We start from the raw sequence: 21516 nt of genomic DNA, 5'->3' as shown, positions 1-21516 counted from the left end.
GGCTTTGTCGGACCATCAACTCCAGGAGCAATGCCGTGACCTCTGAATTGGTGATAAAGTAGCCACCAATTTTAATTATAACCATTTGTCCTCAAGAAAGCCCAATGTATTGATTTGTGGGACATTGCATATTACATGCCTGATCATTCACGTGCAAGCCATTTCAAAGATGAAATCCTAGGAATCCAAGTGAAGTCTATTCATGGACTTTATCAATGCCGTGGCTTTACTCAAAGCTTTATTCAAAGCTTTGCAATTTAAATATCAATTCATTGACCTTATCCAAAGCTTTGCAGTGCCTGGCTTTTTGAATCAATGACTCAACTATGTAATAAGGCCATGCAAAATGCCACGCATGTCTCTGGCATATAGATTGGTGAACCAGTGATCTCAACTCCCAAGACCAGATCATACCATGCAACATCCTCAAGTCGGTGATTCGTATAAATCGCCTTTTACTTGCAGGAATTTGAGCATTACGCACACAAAAAATCCTTTTCCTTGCACGGCTCAAACAAACCTTTCAAAGCTAGCACTTGCATCCTTGGTGAGCTACACAATCTTGTTGCTAAATTAGACCCGAAAACTCAAGAGGAAGTCCCATACAAATTGCGTTAAACATTCGTTGAGATCTGCTCAAATTTCTTTTTAGCATTCCCGAATTGGTTTCAGTTTTTTTTTTTTTTTTTGGCTTGAACGTCATAAGAGCAAGAGCTTCAATTTCAGTCAGCTTCTTGTCGCAATTCTAGGATTTGTATCCTTGATGAACTTAAACATTTGAATCCTCTCCCTTTTTTTTTTTTTTTTTTTTGGATGAGGCCGAAGCTTGAAGAGTAACCCAATGCAATTCCTCAGGGAATTACTCAGCCTATAGAAGTTGGCAGCCAGCTCCCGAGGCCAGATTCCAAGTGGCATGCGATTTCCAAGTAGCATTTGATATTGATGATTACTAAGAAAGTCCTGCGGCCAGATTCCATGTAGTATTCCTTTTGTTAGTCTATCATACGCACAAGACTCCTTGCCCTTCATGAATTCAATCAAATCCAGCCTTTGAGGACTTGGGGAAATACTTCGGTGATGACTCATACAGGTAAGAGATCAACTTCCAATTATAAAAGAAGATCAACCCGCCAAGCGTACTAACTAAATTCCCGTGGGAAAGGAGGCCTACTTGGACTCAAATTAGACCATTATTCCAACCTGGACTCTCCTTGAATGTGCGGCGCGCGTCTATTATAAATACTTAGGACCAAGAGCTTACTTTTAATCAAAAACAAGAGCCAATCCTCTCTTCTTTTTTTCCCTTCATACTGGTACAATCAAGCGACCGCCGCTTGAACTTTGTAGACCTCTCCCCTTGTGTAGTCTTCGAATTGCTATGCCATCAGACGGGAGCCGCTGCAGAGTTTAGCTGTGGCTACTACTGCAGTTTGGCCAGCAAGAGTTGCTGCCCCTTTGCTCGTTCACTGTTGCTGCTTTTTTTTTGTTTTCGCTGCCCACAACTTGAAAACTGCTATCCGGAATTGCTACGGTCACTATAGCTGGCGTTTATCGCTACTAGTGTAGAATTCCTGTTGCTGATATCGCGTTGATTTAGGTGATTATCCCCAACCCTCATTCACTTTTCATACATATTGATACCTTTAATATATATCGCCATCCATTGGTCGCACTTGGACACTTTCCTTTCATCGAATTTTATTTCTTTCTTCAGCCGCATCAACAAATTGCCGCTGCCGCCAGAGCTAGTAGCCATCTGTTGGTTACAAAAGAAGAAAAAAAAAGTCCTTCGCTTCCCAGGTACTTGCGGCTCCACCATCTTTACTTGCAATAATTACTTATTACAAGAAGCTTTAGTCAATTGAGATGCTTAGAGTCCCACGATTTTACCAAATAATTTCTCAAAATATTGCTTGAAAAAAAAGCTTGGGTTTCGGCTGGAAGGCTGAATCTAACCGCATGACGATTGACCTAAAATATTATTTGAGATGCCCTTCAAATATTATTTGAGAATGAGGATTGGCTCAAAATATTTTTTTTTGAGCTATTCCTTGGGGCTAAAAATTTAATCTCAATTTTCGTACCATCCTTTTTTTCTCTCTTTTTTTTTTTTGTTGTCTTTTGTTTTGTTTTTTTTTGTTTTGTTTTTTTTTTCCTCATCTATTAGGATAATACCCAAATATGATATTTGAGCACAAATTTTCCCCCTCTTTTTGCTAGAACTTTGACCTTAAAAAAATATTTTTTTTTTGTTTTTTTTTTTTTTTGTTTTGCCCCCCAAATATTCCTACTATACATGGTTTTGATCTAAACTTTGTCAACTTACCTCTTTGTAGACAACTCAAGCTGCGCTTGAAGAGGGGTTTGAAACAATTCCGGGGATTTGAGAAGAGGCAACCAATTAGGTAATTTAATTACCAAACTTCTTGCACGAAACTCCTGTATCCTCTGATATCTTCTTTTACCAAATTCCAGCAATCATGCAAATTAAGGACTACGCCGTGCCAGTGCCGCATATTTCACTGACGGATGAACGGGGAGGAACTCAATCAAAGAGCTTGTCACTACATGTTTACAAACCAGCAATCGGCCCGCTTGCTGAATCCTTCATACCCCTTGAAGGGTGCTTTCATCTCGAAGATTGGACTAGCAAGTGGACCAAGAAAGTGGTGGCACCGTCGACTTTCTCCACTACATCGAGGGAAGAAGAAGTGGTCGTATTAAACTCGTCACTTCACAATGGAGATCCAGAAATAGCCAAATTCACGCTTCCGTTCGTGGGTTTCAATGTTGACAAAGCTACATGGAAAACCCCTTCGTCCTTCTTTGGTGAGGCGTGCTTCACTTCTCATTATTGGGAGTGGGTTGAGGACATGCTTGGAAGGTATAAAGACGTACTCACATGCGCTGGCATATTTGAAGCTGTCTACGCGTCGAGATACTCCTACGACCGCTGTGAAAATATCTTGCGAGCCTTCTTCAAATATTGATGTCCCTCGACGAACACACTTCATACGCCCGTTGGGGAGTTGTCCATCACACTTTGGGACCTTTATCGACTCGGTGGCCTTTCGATTGACGGCACGTTTTTCGATGAAGTTGTTCCTTCGGCGCGGGAGCTCCTCACTCGTGACAAAGAAGGGAAACCACTTCTCCCTGAAAGTTGCAGGCATCTTTTTTCGGCTTACTACCACCTCTGGACGAACGACCAAGGGGTATGGATGAAGGACTGGATTCGCTTCTGGTTCAAAGCAGAGGCTAGGTATAGGGCTCCTCCGAATAGAGCGAATAGAAGGAAGACCACATCTAAACCAAAAAATGACTTACAACCCTTCTGGAAGCGTGGAGCCTTACGACCTTGTCGATACGAATGACTTCAATGTCCCTTTTGACACCCTGGGTATCCCAGGGTCTCTAAGAAAGGAGACCTATATTGCGGCATTCATAGCGTGTTGGATCTGCAAGTTCCTTTTGCCAAGCAAAAAGGTCGATCGTATTCGCCCGAGTGTCTTCAAGGTTGCATGCTTAATGGCTACAGGGAAAAGATTTTGTCTTGCAATTCCCGTCCTCGCGAGCATATATCATGGGTTGAGGGAGATCGTCCACGCCCCTAACCTTGGAGAATGTGGGGTAACTTTTCCAATCCATTACGTTTATGCTTGGATTGGTCAATACTTCGATGTATATTACGAAAATCATCAAGTAAGTAGCCACCACGCGCGCATGACAAGATTTAGTGGTGAGAAAATGGCAATATTTTATGGCCAATTGGAAGCTGAGGAAATCTTCAAAGAAACGAATCCTTTGATGCTTCCTAAATTGTGCTGGACTGAGAACGGAGAAAAGGCGTTGATCGATGACGGATCCTTATCATCGAGACTCACGAGCTACTTCATTAGTCAACGCTCTTGCCATTTAACTCTACGTAAGAACAATACTTTTATTATTGAAAAATATAATCCTTGCAGGTTCAGCAGGCAATTCGGTTTTTGTCAGGACATCCCCAACAACTTGAAAGAGATCACTCACACTTATACCTTAGGTGAAGCTATTCAACTATGGGATTCCTCAGTTCGCACGCAGACGCGGTCTCGGATGACTATACCCATGCACAGGAAGCATCCATTGATCACAAAAGACTATGATGCCTGGTGGTCGACTCGGTCAAATAGTGTCTCTTCAACTCCCTTAAAATTCACCGTTAAGATCCCTCAGCAATCAGTGAAGAAGGGTAAGGTTACCTCCGCCAACGAGTCAGTGCATCCTAATGGAGTTATAGAGATTGTAACGGGTCTTACCTCATCCACCTTGCGGAAGAACAAAACCATTAGCAGCCCCTTGGAAAACGTTGTTACAAGAAATAAGTCTTCCAAGGACTCTCGACAGGCCATCAAAGAGGCGCAACCAGTGATTCCAGTAAAGAAGATGCCGCCCAAGGTTTCAAAATCTTCATCAGTGACTCACACAGAAGGAGACGTCGAAATTGAAACGATAGACGACCGTGATTCTCTCGAGGCTATAGAACAAGAAGGAACTCAAGCTCAGGGCATCGAATCTACCCAAAGAGGAGCCCATTCGTTGGCGAGTGGCAGTAGTAGCCAAGACCGTCATTGGAACCGGTCGAAGAAAAGGACATCTCCTGATTTGGAGGAAATTTCCTTTTCACCACCGTCGGTTGGAGTGTCGCCGCTTAAGGTAATCATATCTTCCTTTTTTTTTTTTTTTTTTAAACCTTCATAACACTTTTTTTTTTCAGCCCCTACTTCTTGAATTCCACCAAGAAGATGTTGGTACCAATTCACCACTTGAACTTAAGACTGATGCTATAATTTCAAACAAGGAAGGTGACGAAGTTGTTATCAGCATCCCAAAGCAACTTGCCCCCAGTGGAGGTGCTTTGTCAAAGAAGGAGCTGACTAATTTGCACGAAATTCGAAAAAAACCTAAGGTAGCATTGGTTTCAGAATTTCATGGTCAAAAATTGATCCAGGAGCATCGAAGGAAGTACTTGCAGAGTTTGTGGATGGATTTTCGCGAACAGATTCTTGACACTCCAACTGAGCAGATCTCTTCTTTAAAAGAGTGTGCAGAGGAAATCATTGCAGAAATCACAAGAACGGATCCTACCAATGGCCTCCCTTTAAAAGATCACTTGATGGAATTATTTGTCAAAGCGAAGGCATATGATGTTCTGGCATCCTCATCGTGGGAAAGGATGAGCAAAGAAACACATGCAGAACTCCTTTCCAACGCGACCGTCCAACTCGAGAGAGTTAAGGCAAAGGAAGAAGGACTAACTTGTCACTTGCAAAGTCTTGAAGAAAAGTTGCAGTCCATTGAAGACAGGAAGAAGGTTCTGCAACAGGAACTCATCAGTTTGGAGAAACAAGGCCTGGAAATCAGTTCGACTATCGATCAAAAGCATGAGACCTTCAAGGAGATCCAGGCTGAAATAACCCAAGCGCATGATGAGTTATCTTCCATTGAAAATACTAGCATCATGACTGATGAAGCAATGAAGGAATTTGAAGACATGAAATCTGCACTTGAATCATATAAAGTAGCTGTAGTGGAATACAAATTTGATATTTAGACTTTCCACCATGTTCTTCTTTTCCTTGAATTATTTTATCACTCATTTTTTTTTTCATGTAATGAGTTTTTTTCTTTTGAATAATAAAATGCTTTTCATTTCTTATCTCTTGTTGTTGTTGTTGTTGTTTTTTTTTTTTTTAAGAGAAAAGAACTCAAATGGAGCATTTTATTCTTTTTTTTTTTTTTTTTTTGGAAAGAGAAAATTCTTTTTCATTTTTTTTTGTAAAGGACAAGGATTTGATTTGGAGCGGTGTAACTGAACTTAGAGGATGCCCTCCAAGCTGCCTACGTATCCCAACAAGGGAATCAAGTCACACGTAGTTCCTGCCGTTCACATTTTAATCTCATGCGGGCCAGGAGTATCTATTTATTTACCACCTTAGACTTGGTGGAGTGTTTCAGCAGTTTAACCACATACTACACTATTGGTGGTTGCCATCCACAGTTTTAGCTCATGCGGGCCAGGAGCATCGCGCGGTTCCGATTATGCATAGTACCTTTTTAGGTACTTGCCATTGATGGGGCCAACCATTAATCCATCTTCAGCAACCAACTTGTATGAGCCATTTGTATATATTTCTCGAATGACATATGGACCATCCCACTTAGGAGTAAACTTTCTTTGTCCGCCATGAGTGAGAATGATTGGTCTCCGAACGGCGAGTACTAACTCTCCGATTTGGAAAGAGCGGGGTCGAACGTGCTTATTGAATGCCTTTGAAAGGCGAGCCTGATAGCACTCAATCCGTTGCTGAGTTTCCAATCTCTTTTCGTCGAGTGCTTCTAATTCCTCAAGGCGAAGACGAACATTATCTTCTCCACTGAACCCTTCTTGAATTGCAATTCTTAGCGAAGGTATTTGACACTCAAGTGGAAGAACAGCTTCAACACCGTAAACAAGCGCATATGGGGTTGCTTGTATGGGAGTTCGAAAAGTAGTTCTGTATGCCCAAAGTGCTTCTCCAATTCGAAGATGCCAATCCCTTTTCGATTTATCCACGATTTTCTTCAACAGATTACATAAGGTCTTGTTGAATGCTTCAGCGAGTCCGTTTGCAGCAGCGTAGTACATGGAAGAATTGTATTGTTTGAAATGAAACTTTTCGCAAAGTTTGTTCATTGCTACATTGCAAAAAGGTTTACCATTATCGGTGATGATATAACGCGGGACTCCATATCGATAAATGATGTGCGAGCGGATAAAATCTACTACATTCTCCTTTTTGACCTCTCTTAAAGGAACCGCTTCGGCCCACTTTGAGAAATAATCCGTCGCTGCCAAAATAAAAATGTGTCCTCCTGAAGATTTTGGAAGCGGTCCAACTATATCCAAACCCCAAGCATCGAACGGCCAAGAAGCTACAGTTGGATGCAATGGTTCAGGAGGTTGACGGATGAAATTTCCATGGAATTGACAAGCTTGACATCTTCTAGCAAAATCGATACAGTCCTTCACCATTGTTGGCCAGTAGTATCCCATTCTTTTAATGCGAAAGTGTAATTTCGGGCCAGATTGGTGAGCACCACATATCCCAGAGTGAGCCTCCTCCATTGCCTGCATGGCCTCATCTTCTCCAAGACATCGTAGAAACACCCCATCGAATGACCTTCGGTAAAGCGTCCCTTTGTAGTAAATGAAACGTGGTGCTCGACGACGTATATCAACCCTTTTCTTAGGATCTTCTGGTAACTTCCCATGATTAAGGTAATCAATGATGAAGTGACGCCAATCCTCCTTTTCGATCTCATGGACAAAAATATGATAAGCATTTTCTTCCTCTCCATCCTCACATTCATCAAACATCGGAGGTATGACCCAATTTTGACATATTGAAATCTGATTTCGATGAGAAGGTAGAGTGATCATGGACGCCACCCTTGCCAAAGAATCAGCTTGTTGGTTGAAATTTCTAGGGATATGTTCTATAGTGACATTACCCAGATATCCCATGAGTTGTCTTGCATACTTATAATATGGGATCAATTTGGGTTTCTTGACATCATAAACACCAAGAAGTTGATTTACCACCAATTTTGAATCACCATAGACTCTAAGATGCAACTGCTTCATGTCCACAGCCGTTTCAAGACCGAGAATCAACGCCTGATATTCAGCCACATTGTTGGAACACCGGCGCGTTAAAGTGAAAGAGTATGGCAATATATCTGCTTCAGGAGTATAAAAGACAACTCCCGCGCCAGCTCCATCACGGTGGGCAGCTCCATCGAAATACATTGACCACGACGATTCGACCATAAACACTTCTTCATCGGGAAGTTCATCAGTCAACTCCCACTCGGCAGGTAGTGGATGATCGGCTACAAAGTCTGCCAATATTTGTCCTTTGACAGCTTTCGCAGGTACATAAATAATTTCAAATTGTTGAAACTGGAGGTACCATCTCGCGAGCCGATCAGACAGTACAGGTTTTGCCATCACATATTTAATGGGATTAGACTTAGATATGAGTCGAATAGTGTGTGCTTGAAAATAATGTTTTAACTTCTGAATGACAAATATAAGTGCCAAACACAGCTTCTCAATGGGAGAGTAATTCAACTCATTAGGTGTCATCATCCGACTCAAGTAATACAGCGCATTCTCCTTACCTTCATCATTTTCTTGAGCAAGTAAGGCCCCAACCGACCGTTCTTGAGCGGAAATATAAAGAATCAATGGTTTTCTTGGGATGGGTGCAGCCAAAACTGGAGGATTCATGAGATACATTTTGATGCTTGTAAAGGCATTCCTACACGATTCATCCCATTCGAAGGGCACCCCTTTCTTCATCAGTCGACTGAAGGGTTGGCATCGTCCGGCCAAATTAGAGATAAACCTGCGGATATAAGCCAACTTCCCTTGAAGACTCTTCAATTCATGAATATTTCGCGGTTCAGGCATATTCACAATGGCATCAATTTTAGATCGATCGACTTCTATTCCTCGCTGATGAACGATGAAACCGAGAAACTTGCCAGAAGTGACTCACTTCAAAGGATTCATCTTCAGTTGGTATCTCCGAAGGCGTTGGAAAACTTTTCGAAGGTCTTGAATATGATCTTCCCGCTTCTTTGATTTCACCACAAGATCATCGACATAGCACTCCACATTTTTATGGAGCATATCGTCAAAAATTCTTTGCATTGCCCTTTGATATGTTGCTCCAGCATTTTTCAAGCCAAACGGCATTACTTTATAGCAATAAATTCCCTTGGGGGTGCGGAAGGCAGTTAGCTCCTCATCCTCGGGCGCCATGCGTATTTGATTGTAGCCAGACGATCCATCAAGAAAAGATAGTGCTTCATGCCCGGTTGTAGCATCTACCGTTAATTCTGTGATGGGGAGAGGAAAATCATCTTTGGGGCAAGCCTCGTTTAAGTCTCGAAAGTCAACACAAACTCGAATTTGCCCATTCTTCTTCCTTACAGGGACGATGCTTGAAATCCATGTTGGATATTTTACTTCTCGTATGAATCCGGTTTCAATCAATCGATTTTTCTCATTTTCTATCAGAGGAATCAATTCGGGTCGAAAGCGCCTTTGAGTTTGCTTGACAGGCTTTGTTCCTCGCTTGACAGACAAATTATGAACGGCGACCCTTGGATCCAAACCAGGCATTTCTGAGTAATTCCAGGCAAAAACGTCCCTGAACTCGAGCAGCAAATCAACATACTCTTTTTCTTTTTCAGGAGTCATACAAGAGTTTATGTAAATTGGGCGAGGATCGTCGCTTGTGCCAAGGTTAATCTCTTTTAGCTCATCGACCGTATTTTTTACCCCTTGTTCAAGTTCAGGGGGAGCGTCATCTGCATCTTCTTCTTCTTCTTCGGGATCACTGATCGTAATATGGTGACAGGAAGCCGTACTTTCTTGACTCTGTTCTTCAAAAATGGTTTCAATTCTTACATTGAATAAGTCTGCATAGTGCACGAAGAAATTGGAGACTCGTTTTCTTGGTCTGTTCTTCTTTATTGGAGTAAGACTTTCTTCCTTGGCAACCTGGTACTCTTGCTTTTTACTGCCTAATCTTTCATAGACAGGTGACTTCAAATTTTTCGGCTGCGGGCCAAGTCTGTCAAACACAGAAGTACGCTTTGACTTATTTCCCAACCTATCGAACACAGATCTCTTTCGGCTTGTGACCTCCATTTCTTCGTTCACATAATTACAACTCGCTCTTTTGATCATTATACGAACAGGAGAGGACGGTTGATAACCAAGACCCATCGATGAACTTTCAACATTATAGCCCTTTTCTTTCAACATTTTCTGCGTAGGTGTCAATCCGTGAGTCTTCTCGCCAGTCACTTCAGGAGGGAGTTTGCCCAATGTATTCTTCTCATTTGGGTTATAACCCGCCTTAGCAAGAAGTCTATAGGCGTTTGGATCAAAACCTTCTTGAGTCCGATTAGTTGGTAGCGAGTAATGTTCCACTGCCGGTTCTTCTTTGGGACGGACAAACCCTTGCAAGCTCACCTTCTCAATTTTGACAGGCTCTATCTTGGTGAGCGGAACATTTAATGTGTCATTTCTGATAAAAGAAGACTGACCTTCTTCTCTCTTTGATCTTGGAGTATACCGCAAAATGGGTACTTTGGAATCTTGACTTTCTTCCCTTACCGATTCCTTTCTTTTTGCTTCTTTGTGAAGATAAAATTTGGCGTCGGCAAAGTGAGTTTCGGCTTCCGTGAACGGTTTGTCGTCCGCAGTGACTTTCTTAACAATACCGTCTCGACAATACTTGAAACATTGATGCAGAGTAGATGGTATAATTTCATTCTCGTGAATCCAGGGCCTTCCCAAGAGCATGTTATAAGAGGTTTTGGCTTCAATGATATGAAATAACGCACTTGAAGACAGCTCACCAACGAGCAATTCAAGCCTTATGAGGCCAATTGCTCTTTGCCTCCCTTGGTTAAATCCTTGGATCATGAGGCGGCTCTGGGAGAGTTCATCACTTGAGATTCCTAACTCCTTCATAGCACGTACGGACATGATATTGACGGCAGATCCCCCATCAATGAGTATCCGATTCATCTTTTGTTCTCGTACATATGCACTAACAAACAAAGATCGATTGTGGGTTTTGAACTCAACAGTTAAATCGTCATCATAAAAAATGATGGTCGTTACACAATCCACCGGTGGTTTTTCATCGACTTTGAGTTTTTTTCTCAAATTCAGTGCCAATTTGTGTGACTTGAGGATTTTCAGCTTTGACGACATTACAAGAAGTGAAATTATCAGTATCGTCACTTAAATACCCCTTGGGTATAAATTCTCTCAAAGTCACGGGCTGTCGAACCTCTTGAAGAAGCTGAAAATCTGACGAAATTGGTGTTGTGGCGACTCCCTTTTGTTTCTTTGTCGCATTTCGTCGTTTCATCGTCACTTTCGACTTTGTCGAATGAATGCTTTTCGAAAAGATGTACTTCTTTATTTTTGGCTTGCAAGTCCTCTTTCGAGTGACTAAAGTCCATCCTTCGTTGTCATCTTCAATAACATTTTCAATTGACGATTTTTCAAACTCCGTTTGTACAGACAGAGCACTGCTTGATGTGGGTAGAACTTCTATCGGGCAACACACAGATCCAAACATTATTGTTGTTTGGTTTGCCGATACTTTATCCTCCTCAAGAAGGATTTTTCCTTGGCGGGCTAATTCCATAATTTTGTCCTTAAAGACAAAGCATTTAGTGAGAGGGTGACCAATCAAGCGGTGATAACAGCAATAATTCGGATCATTGACTTGACCGGCTTCCTCCGGACGCTTCATGTCGGGAAGTTCAAGGAGCTTCTCCTTGAAAAGATCATCAAACATTCCTTGTAAGTCGGACTCAAGGAAAGGGTACTCCCTTTCTTGCATCTCTTTTAAAGTGGGTCTTCTTACTGATCTATTCTGGGAGGAATCTAATTTCTCAGTGATCTTTCGACTCACTTTGGTAGCAATTTTCATGGGAGCTGTGTTTATTGCCATGGACTCCTTATTATTGAATCTTGAAGGAGGCTTGCCCCCTTTTCTATTTTCTTGTCTTTCATTGTTTTGCCGAGGTGGCTGTACTCGCGGAATTTGGATAGGAAGCCCATCAGTTGCATTGGCCGTGATGCTTAACTCCATGTCATGAGCACGAGTAGCTAATTCTTCAAATGTGTTTGGGCGTATACCCTGCAAAATGTAACTTAGGCTCCAATGCATTCCTCGAATGCACATTTCTATGGCAGAGGGTTCAGACAGCCTGTCCTTGCAGTTGAGACTCAGACTCCTCCACCTATCAATGTAGTTGACCACAGGTTCATCCTTCCATTGACGAGTGTTAGTCAACTCCAGCATACTGACGGTTCTTCTAGTGCTGTAGAAGCGATTCAAGAACTCTTGTTCCAACTGTTCCCAACTATCGATGGACCCCGGAGTGAGATCAGTGTACCAATCAAACGCGTTGCCCTTCAAGGATCGGACGAACTGTTTGACTAGCAGGTCACCATAGGTTCCAGCGTTATTGCAGGTTTCAACAAAATGGGCCACATGTTGTTTTGGACTGCCTTTCCCATCGAATTGTTGAAACTTAGGCGGTTGATATCCAGCAGGCATTGCTAGATTGTCAATTCTAGCAGTGTAAGGTTTGGAGTAGGTAAAACTCGATCTTGAACTACCCCCATTTTTGTCTTTGATCACGCCTTCAACAAGTTCCTTCAACTGTTCTACGGGGATAGTTCCCTCGGCGGTCACGTGTACTTCCTTCACCTTGTCTTTACCTTTAGATGAGAGATTTTCACGCTCTTGGTTCTCCTTAGAATTCATATGGATTCCTTCAGGAGCGTGGTCCTTTTGGGTGAGCAGTTGAGCGATAAGAGCATCTTGGTCCTTGATGTGTTTCATCATCGTCTCCATCATCTTGGACATGTTCGAAACTTGTTCTTCGAGACTCAAAGTATTTGTCATCATGGCAGGCATTGCAGCAGAAGAAGCAGCAGAATCTTCAATACAAAATCTTGAATGAAGAGTTTCATGTGAAGAGGCTGATCCAGTGCTTGATGAATCATCGTCATGCTTATAAAATTTGGGTTCGGATCCAAATTCGAGCATGGCAAGAGCCTTCTCGATCGAGGTGAAAACGTCTTGGACCCCCATCGTGGAGGAATAGCTCATTTGTGATGTTGACCCGAAGACGGGAGTTGGCGCCGAGGGTTCCATGCTACTTTGGGTGGAGGCCCTCGTCATACTCCTTGTCACGGGGCCAATAACGCGGGTATTGTGTGCAGCTTCCTGAACAGGCTTAGCATCAGTAGCCTTGGAACGTGCAATCACGATTTTGTTGCTCTTTGGTGCCATTGGTGATAGACGTAGTTGAATATTCAAGGAGAAGAGATGGAAGGCAGAGATGGTCCCACCGGGCGTGCCAAAAATTTGTAAGCGATAAAATTTCAAGTCTGCAAAACGACAAGAAAAAGAAATACACGACAAATATATACTATATAAACTTAGAAAAATATGTAGGTACAATCTCTGGAAGTTTCTCGAACTTATGGAGAGTTTCCTTCGATTCTTCTCCTCGAACACCAATCCAAGGGCTTCGCAGCTTGTTCTTGGATCAACCACCGACTCCTTCAAATCTTGATATGGAAGATTTGAAGGATTTGAAAATACTTGAAGGCTCAAGCCTTGATATGCGGAAGACTTGAGGAGCTTTGAGACCCAGACCTTCGTAGCTTGAAGCTTCAATACTTGAGTGTATGAGATGTTTCTTGATATCTCTGTGTGTCCCCTTAACTTGGTTGAGAGACCTCTATTTATAGTTGTAGCAAGAGGTGGAGGTTGAAAACCTGTGTACCACTTTACTTGCCTTGCAAGACGTGCAGTCATATTAGGACTGTGCCAGTCAAATATTATCTCTTCATTTTATATTTATCAATAAAGAGATAGGTAATTTCCCGATTGGCCAAGCCTGTGGGGACAAGTGACGTGGCGCCATTTTACTGGCCAGGCCATTGCAGTATATAAGAGATATACTTGGATTAAATAACTCTAAATATTATCCCTTTAATAAGAAATAAATACTTAGATATTTATCCAATAGATATGTGATATGATATGATTTGGTTGGTGAAGATACCCCTGCGATTTGAATTGGTTTGGAACACCTCAACTTGACACGTGGAGGAATATAATTGGTTATTTAATAACCAAACTTTACAAGTGTACATGCCATATGGCAATATCCGATTGGATAAAAATATTTTATAGACCAATGGTAGTTTTTGGAATTTAATTAAAATTCCATTGTCTACAATGCTCACTCGGCCCTACCCCGATCGCCACTCCATTACTCCCTGTTGGATGGGCACCTCGTTGTCATCCCTAGTTATTATGCGTATTTCTATTTTTCAATTGTGTATTGGCCTTTTGAAATTTTCAACATTCAATGATGGATTTGTTGTTGCTATATTTAGCATTGCTTGTAGTAGTCATGCCATATCTGTGAAAAACTCTTTTAAAAAAAAAAGTTTTAGTAAGAAAGAGGCGGAATTTAAGAAGTAAGGAGGTGGACAGGAAGATTTAAATCCAAAATCTCTAATTTCTAGAGTCTTAACTATCTTTGAAGAACTTCTCAGTGCTTTCCTCTGCTAAATTAAATTTTGCTAATTTTTTTTACTATTCTAGCAGATAACTTTAGAATTTTATGGGACTTTGATTAAATGTTCCCTATGATTGTGTTTCAATGTGCCAGCCAATTTTTATGTTGGAACATTACGTAAGGAGCCTTAAATTATTTCAATTGTCAACTTTTGGTCCCTCATTTATATTAAATCTCAAAATGGCTCTTTGATGATAAAAAGTGTCAAATTTACACTTTCGATCCATTTCCACCATTAGATCTGTCAAATTTCACCCTTAGATCCATCAGCTTTAACAGTGAAGATGGATTGAAGGGTCAGAATTTGATACTTCTTATTGTTGAAGTAGCAATTTAAAATTTGAAGTAGATGGGCAAAAGATGACAGGACTCCCTAATTAGTTGACACCTTTTTATGTTTGCTTTGATTGAGTTGCTTTGTTTTTCTTTTGATTTAGGCTGTTATGGCTATCAAAGTTGAAACAGCCCATCGTACAAACTTCTGCAATAATGAAACTTGGACATGTAGTTACAAAAATATTGTAAGAAAATAAATAAACAGCACATTGCTAGAAGGTATGATGATGAGAAAGGAGATACGTCCCAAGACAAATAATATATATAATCCTATAATACAATTGAGATGCTTACTTAAAGAAATGTAGGCAAGAATGTGATTTGGAGTAACAGTAGGAACTAATAAGACCAATTTTTTTTGTCTCCTTTTTCGGTCCCATGCTGACGGCTTTAATCTTTCAAAGCTGCTAAACAGCCCCTTTCAGAAAAATTGTGGCCTGTTTTTTGGTATTTTATGCACCATAGGAGAAATTATTTGACTTGGGCCAACTTAATCTTTCTTTTACTTGTGCCAGACTTTTGACCAATATTTAAGAAGAAGCATATGATTTACACTTTCCTTCACTGTCAACATTATTAACTTTCTACCAAAATAAAAAAATCCTTAACTAACTTCCAATATTACTATACTATAGATTCAGAACGTCTATAAAAAAATAAGAGGTTGGTTACTTTCAATAAGAAGAAGATACTACTTATATATATATATATAATGCATAAAAGAAAACATGAAGTTCGAGACGGCAATGCCATCACAATCATTGTTGAGTCGACAAACTCATATTCACCTTATTCTTATCAGAAGAAAATTTTTTTGGGTAGGTCTTATCAGAAGAAAATTGTTCAAAGTGATTCTTTTTTTTTTTTTTAAGTCCCTTACACTTGGAATGATATTCAGAATGCAATTTATTTTCTACCTTTTCAACGCTAAGACACACATTTCTAAGCCACGTGGAATACATTTTTTTATCTCACATACATTATATCCTAAAAAGTGTTACAGTAATTTTTTCTCAAAAATTCTTGAAAAGTTGTAATCCAAAAACAGCCTCGTTGCCCAGACAATTCACCTATATATTTGGTTTGAAAGAAAAAGGGAGAAATTGAGAATTGATATAAAAAAGAGTTAATATTCATGTCTTTTTTATGACCAAGGGAAGAGGGAGAACTTGAAAATCGAACTAGTGATTTTCTAGTTAACTAATTTCCTCAGCAAGTTGGTCTTGAGAACTATATTCAAACCTTTTATTTGTCTCTTCATAAGCAAAAGGCACATGAATTTACAGGTTTTGCTTGATTAACAAAAATCTTTGGTTAAATGAAAAAAAGGAGTCCATAACCAAAATATTTATATCTCTTTTAATGGCTTGTCTTCATGTCACATGAACTACTAAGACAAATTCTTTAATACAATTTTTGTCCTCTATTTTCAGAGTTGGACCCTTAAACTATAGAGGCACTTGCACTTTATTTTTTAAATATAAATTTTGGACGCTTTACCTTCTAAAATATGAAATCTGTCTCACTTTAATCCTTAAATTTCAAATTTAGACATTTTACCTCTGAAAGTAAGAAATCCATCCCACTGTAGTCATTAAATTTTGAGCATCACTTGCTCCTATTCCATTAGCTTTGACAATTTCATAGATCGTATTTCATACTTTAGGAGATAAAATGCCCAAAATTGAAATTTAAAAAATAAAGTGGGAAGACAACTATAGTCTAATGGTCCAAGGTGGAATTTAGCCTTCAGAGTTCTTCTTTTTAGAGCATCTTAGCTTGAATATTTTAAGAGTTAATCTGTTTTACAATTTGAGTATCTTAACTTAGACAACAGATAAAAAAGGACTAATTGGACTCTATATTTCTCAACCATTCTCTCATTAAAAAAGATGGCCTGTAGATTTTTGAAGTGTAAATTTTAACTTGGTCAACTCAAAGAGAAGAGTTTCCAAACCCATACCAGGTCTTTGTTGTCCCTTTTATCATTCTTTTGACTGAATCCAAGGACCAATTACTTGCACAAAGAAGAAAGGACAAATTACAAAACCCTCCTCTAAATTTTAAATTGTCATCTAATTTGTTTAACATAAACCAGTATTCACCATCATATAAAGAACCTGTAGCATTCGAAGCATTCAAGTTGCAATTTCATGACGAACCTTAGTGGTTGGGAGGGATCACAAGGGACGACCTAATATTAGTTACATAGCAAATATGACAAAGAAAGGAAATGTCTTGGTAGAGAGTGACAACTATGAATAAGTAGTGGTCCAATTTAAAAATGTGTTTTTAATAAAAATTGTTGTAGAGTGGCGTAGACAAATAACGTTACATATTTGGTTTGAAAGAAAAAGGAAAAAATTTTGAATAACTTAAAAATTAGTCCATATTATATCTCTTGAAATTTTAAAGATTTGTGAAACTGTCTACAAATCAAGAGTAGAAATACTTGGAATATAGGGATACACAGATGGAATAACGATATATTTTTGGAAAAACCAGTGTCTAAGAATAGTGTATTTACTTTCCAAATTACAACATCTCTATCATTTCTGTTTTTTCTTTACTTTATTAGCAAAACCCTTTAGTTATGTGAACAAAAGAGTGTAGATCCAAAATCTATATCTACCTCTTAGTAGTTTGTCTCCACGTCAAATGAACTAATTATATAATTTTTGTCGTCTATAGTCAGAGTTTTTCTGTTTGAGTATCTTAACTTGGAGAGGAATTAAAAAGGACCAATTTCGCATTTCAATGTTATTATTCTTGGCAGATTTCACCTCAAACTTTTCTCTTCAGTATATTTTGCATCCTGAAGTTATTGATTCATTCCAAATTAACATAACTTACAAATGATTATTCTTGACAAATTGCAATTATTTGATGCTGAAAAAAGGACATTGATCTTTTTGATGTCGAGAAAAAGGACATTATTCTTTAATCTCAAAAAAAAAAAAGGAGTGAAAGCAAATTCTTTGGTTTACTTTCATTGACAATGAAAAGACATTGCAACTATTTGGAAAATTTTGATTAGTTTAGAATGTAAACCATCTAAATTGACATTAAGGATGTAAAGTCGAAATTAAATGAGACCCTTAAAAAAGATAAAGAATAATTCGTAAGTTTAGTCAATCCTTTCCCATGTCTTTCCATTTTCCGGGCCATCTATTGACAATAAAGTTTGTTACTACTTTGAATTTTTCCTCTTGGTCAGACCTAAGCATAAAGAATTAAATTCCATCAACAAATATAGGTACTTGATTAATTAAAATTTTGTTGCTTTCACTAAACTCATTTTCTTTGAATTCAGTGAGTTTGAAAATTTAATGCAATAACTGAAAGAATAAGACAAAAAGCAGACTGCAGCCTAGTTGAACGTTTGGAAGCTTAACTGATGTCAATTTCCCGTGACTTTCTTGATATTAATTCTTAGTATTTTTTCTATTTGGTTTTTGGCATTTAAGAAATGATTCATTTGATAGTGTTTTGAGTTTCAAGAATCTTGTACCTTTTTTCGTTGGTCTAAAGTGGAATCAACAGAACAATAAGAATAATTAAGGAAGGCAGCAAGAGATCGAAAGCGAAAAGAACTAAAAATAATAGTTGAGGTTGATGCACTTCTCAAATCTAAATTCTAGCAGGCTCCCATATGTACAGATCAGTTAATTGAGAAGCAAATTCAGGAGACATTTGTATTCTTCCAGTTTCATTGACAAGTGAAAAGTACAGTAGCACTTGAAAGATGGTATGGCTGCTGAGTGAACAAAGTAAGATTACGAATTCTAAACTCTTGCTTTTTTAGTTCAATACCACTCTTTAATATCGATCTTTTCCTCCCTCAATATTGCAGGATGCAGAGGAAGTTCACAGCTCAGTGAGTTCATCCACAAAGCAAAAAGGCGGATTCAGAGCTTCCATGTTTATATATGGTAAGCGTCTTATTTGTATCTTTATGGCCAATGTGGCAGTGAAATCTGTCAATTTTCCTGATAAAGATGAAATGTTACAATTTTGATCTGAGAAAATCAAAATTTGCTTCTCCAATTTAGACATGTAGGTAAATATGTGAAAATAGTTGTAATGGTTTCTATTTCCTGTGTTAGTTTTCTCAACTCTTGACAACATTGGATTCGTGGCGAACGTGGCATCATTAGCCCTCTACTTCCACTTTGTGATGCAATTTGATCTGACCGCTTCTACCAACACCCTGACAAATTTCATGGGATCAACTTTCTTGCTCACAGTATTTGGAGGCTTCATATCAGACACTTACTTCAATAGACTCTACACATGCTTATCATTTGGCATCCTGGAAGTACTGGTAATATACACTTGAACATGAACTCATTCCAGCTTAATTTTCTTCCCACATTTCCTCCTCTTCACTGATGTAATGTCTAATTGTCCTACAGGGTTATCTTTTGCTTTTTGTCCAAGCATATTCAGCTAAGTTGCAGCCTGATCCTTGCTATAAATCAAGCTGTCTGAAGGATGATGAAGCTGTCATGTTCTATTGTACCATATTCCTTTTGGCTGTAGGTGCTGGTGGAGTCAAAGGATCAATTACCGCACTTGGCGCTGATCAATTTGATCAGAAAGATCCAAAGGAAGCAAAGGCACTTGCATCAGTTTAGTATAACTATTGGATCAGTAATCGGAGTTACTGCTGTGATTTTGGTAGCCTTGAATAAAGCCTGGCACTGGGCATTTTTGATAAATTTGATTGCTGCTTCTATTGGTTTTGTGGTTCTTGCACTTGGAAAACCTTTCTACCGCTTGGCAGCACAAAACACCAGCCCTCTTGTCAAGACATCTCAGGTTTTTCTCTAGAGTTTCTTTTCCATTTAAGCCCTTAATAGTTTATTTACCTTGTCACATGTTCTGATCCTTTATGTTCGTGTATTCCAGGTTATAGTTGCTGCAACCATGGTTCGCAGTTGCGGGTCACGGTTGCAGCATATCGGTTGGATATCAGGTGATACGCACATTATAGAATATAAAACTTTGAAAAAAATTTGAAAAAAATTATTAAAAATAGAAAATACCAAAAAAGACACAATTTGAAAAAATATTCGAGTCGACTCTAAGTGGACTTGGATATTTTGGCCTATTCCATACATTACAGATTCGAATCGGCCAATTTCGACTGAGTCAGAACAAGTCACTGCGGATATGAAATTATCCACGATTCGGGGATCCCTTCCGTTCTGATTATGATTCGGCCGAGTTGTATCAGACTTGGCCGAGATGGCGAACCATGGCTGCAACCCGAAACAGAAATTTATCGATACCCGTAAACCCCAAAGAGTTATATGAGACAGATGACAGAGATGCAATTGGACACACTAGCCAATTCAGGTAGTACAACCATTACAAGTCTTTCAATTGCATTAGATATGATGGTTGAAATATTTCCTGCACCATCTCTGCATATCAGATTGATATGACTCGGAAAGAGAAATCAATTTGGTATTGCAACAAGGGAAAGTCTAGAAATAACTTGTCTTAGATTACGTTCTTGATAATTCCAACTATTTAACAGGTTCCTAAACAAAGCTGCTACAGTTCAAGAAGGGGAGACTCCAGAACCCTGGAAAGTATGCACAGTAACACAAGTTGAAGAATTCAAAATTCTCATCAGGATGCTTCCAATACTTCTTAGCACAGTTACAATGAATACATGCTCGGCACAGTTGCAGACATATTCAGTTCTTCAAGGATACTCCATGAATACTCGCATTGGATCTCTAAAGTTCCCATCAGCTTCAATTCCAGTGATTCCCTTGGTTTTCATGGCTATTCTTCTCCCAATCTACGAGTTTTTATTCGTCCCGCTAGCTAGAAAATTTACCGGTCATCCAACAGGCATCACTCAGCTTCAACGCGTAGGCATCGGTCTTGTGCTCTCGTCCATCTCAATGGGTATTGCAGGACTCATTGAGGTAAAGAGAAGGCATCAAGCATTGAAGGATCCACTGAAGCCAATCAGTCCTTTCTGGCTTTCTTTCCAGTATGCAATCTTCGGAGTTGGCGACATATTTGCTTTGGTTGGACTGGCGGAATTCTTTTACAGAGAGGCTCCAAAATGGATGAGATCTCTGGCAACTTCTTCGGCAACTTTATCACTCTCATTTGGATACTTCTTGAGTACTGTGGTCGTCAACTTAGTAATTGCCATTGCCAAGAAAGTTACTCCAAGCAAACAAGGGATGGTTAGAGGCACCAGATTTGAACCACAATAAGTTGGAGCTGTTTTACTGGTTCTTAGCCATCTTAAGTTTTTTGAACTTTGTTAACTATCTGTACTGGACTTCATGGCATAAGTATAAATCCGATGCTAAAGAATTCCAGGCCGTCAATGAATCAACCATTTATGCAGTGGAAAATTGAAACAGGAATATTACATGTGGAGTACATATGGCCCTCAATTGAACTGTGAGAAATTGCTTCTTACATACTTTTATTGTTGATGACTTATTTTTACATTAAAAGTAATATTTCAAACGAGTCACATATTTTTTGGGCAAATTATACTTTACTCCCCTATGGTAAAGCTAATTTTTACATAACCCTCTGGTAGTTTTAAAAATTTTATATAGCCCCCTCATAAGTTGGATCAAAGTGACGGAAATGATCATCCGTAATAGAACCTATAAAAATGTCGAAATTACCTTTATTTAAAAACTAAAATGACTTAAGTGACCAAAATATATAAACATAATATGCATGACACTCTAACCCCGTATAGTTTTATATTTTACCATATAACTCTCTATAGTTTAGTGTTTTACTATATAACCTCCTTACGATTTTCAATATATATACATGACCCCTCTGTGATTAATAAATAATTTTTAACTTTACATAAGGGTATTTTTTATATTTTAGTTGACTCCGTTATAGATTGCAAATTCTGTCACTTTGACATTTTAATCCAAACCATAAAGG

The 21516-nt window shown here is 39.1% G+C and overlaps 1 protein-coding gene and 1 pseudogene across 1 annotated transcript; both read left to right on the top strand.

Moving 5' to 3' along the window:
• Nucleotides 1-492: 492 nt before the first annotated feature.
• On the top strand, nt 493-5698 carry LOC140009683 (uncharacterized). The gene is made up of 5 exons (XM_072055881.1): nt 493-1597; nt 1715-1800; nt 2337-2405; nt 2476-4695; nt 4757-5698. Exons 4-5 carry the CDS (start codon nt 3319-3321, stop codon nt 5591-5593), a joined length of 2214 nt encoding a protein of 737 aa, XP_071911982.1. The 5' UTR covers nt 493-1597; nt 1715-1800; nt 2337-2405; nt 2476-3318; the 3' UTR covers nt 5594-5698.
• An 8974-nt stretch (nt 5699-14672) lies between these two features.
• On the top strand, nt 14673-20960 carry LOC113694199 (protein NRT1/ PTR FAMILY 4.5-like; annotated as a pseudogene).
• The last annotated feature ends 556 nt before the right edge of the window (nt 20961-21516 follow it).

Source organism: Coffea arabica, chromosome 1e, assembly GCF_036785885.1.
Source record: "Coffea arabica cultivar ET-39 chromosome 1e, Coffea Arabica ET-39 HiFi, whole genome shotgun sequence".
NCBI classification, from domain to species: Eukaryota; Viridiplantae; Streptophyta; class Magnoliopsida; order Gentianales; family Rubiaceae; genus Coffea; species Coffea arabica.
The sequence above is the reverse complement of the archived record's forward strand: the minus strand, read 5'-3'. Positions and strand labels throughout refer to the sequence as shown.

Excerpts from the sequence above, each read along its gene's own strand:
- LOC140009683 (XM_072055881.1), top strand. The coding sequence starts at position 3,319 with ATGACTTACAACCCTTCTGGAAGCGTGGAGCCTTACGACCTTGTCGAT. Across the intron at positions 4,696-4,756 it reads TTGGAGTGTCGCCGCTTAAG|CCCCTACTTCTTGAATTCCA; the intron begins GTAATCATATCT and ends TTTTTTTTTCAG.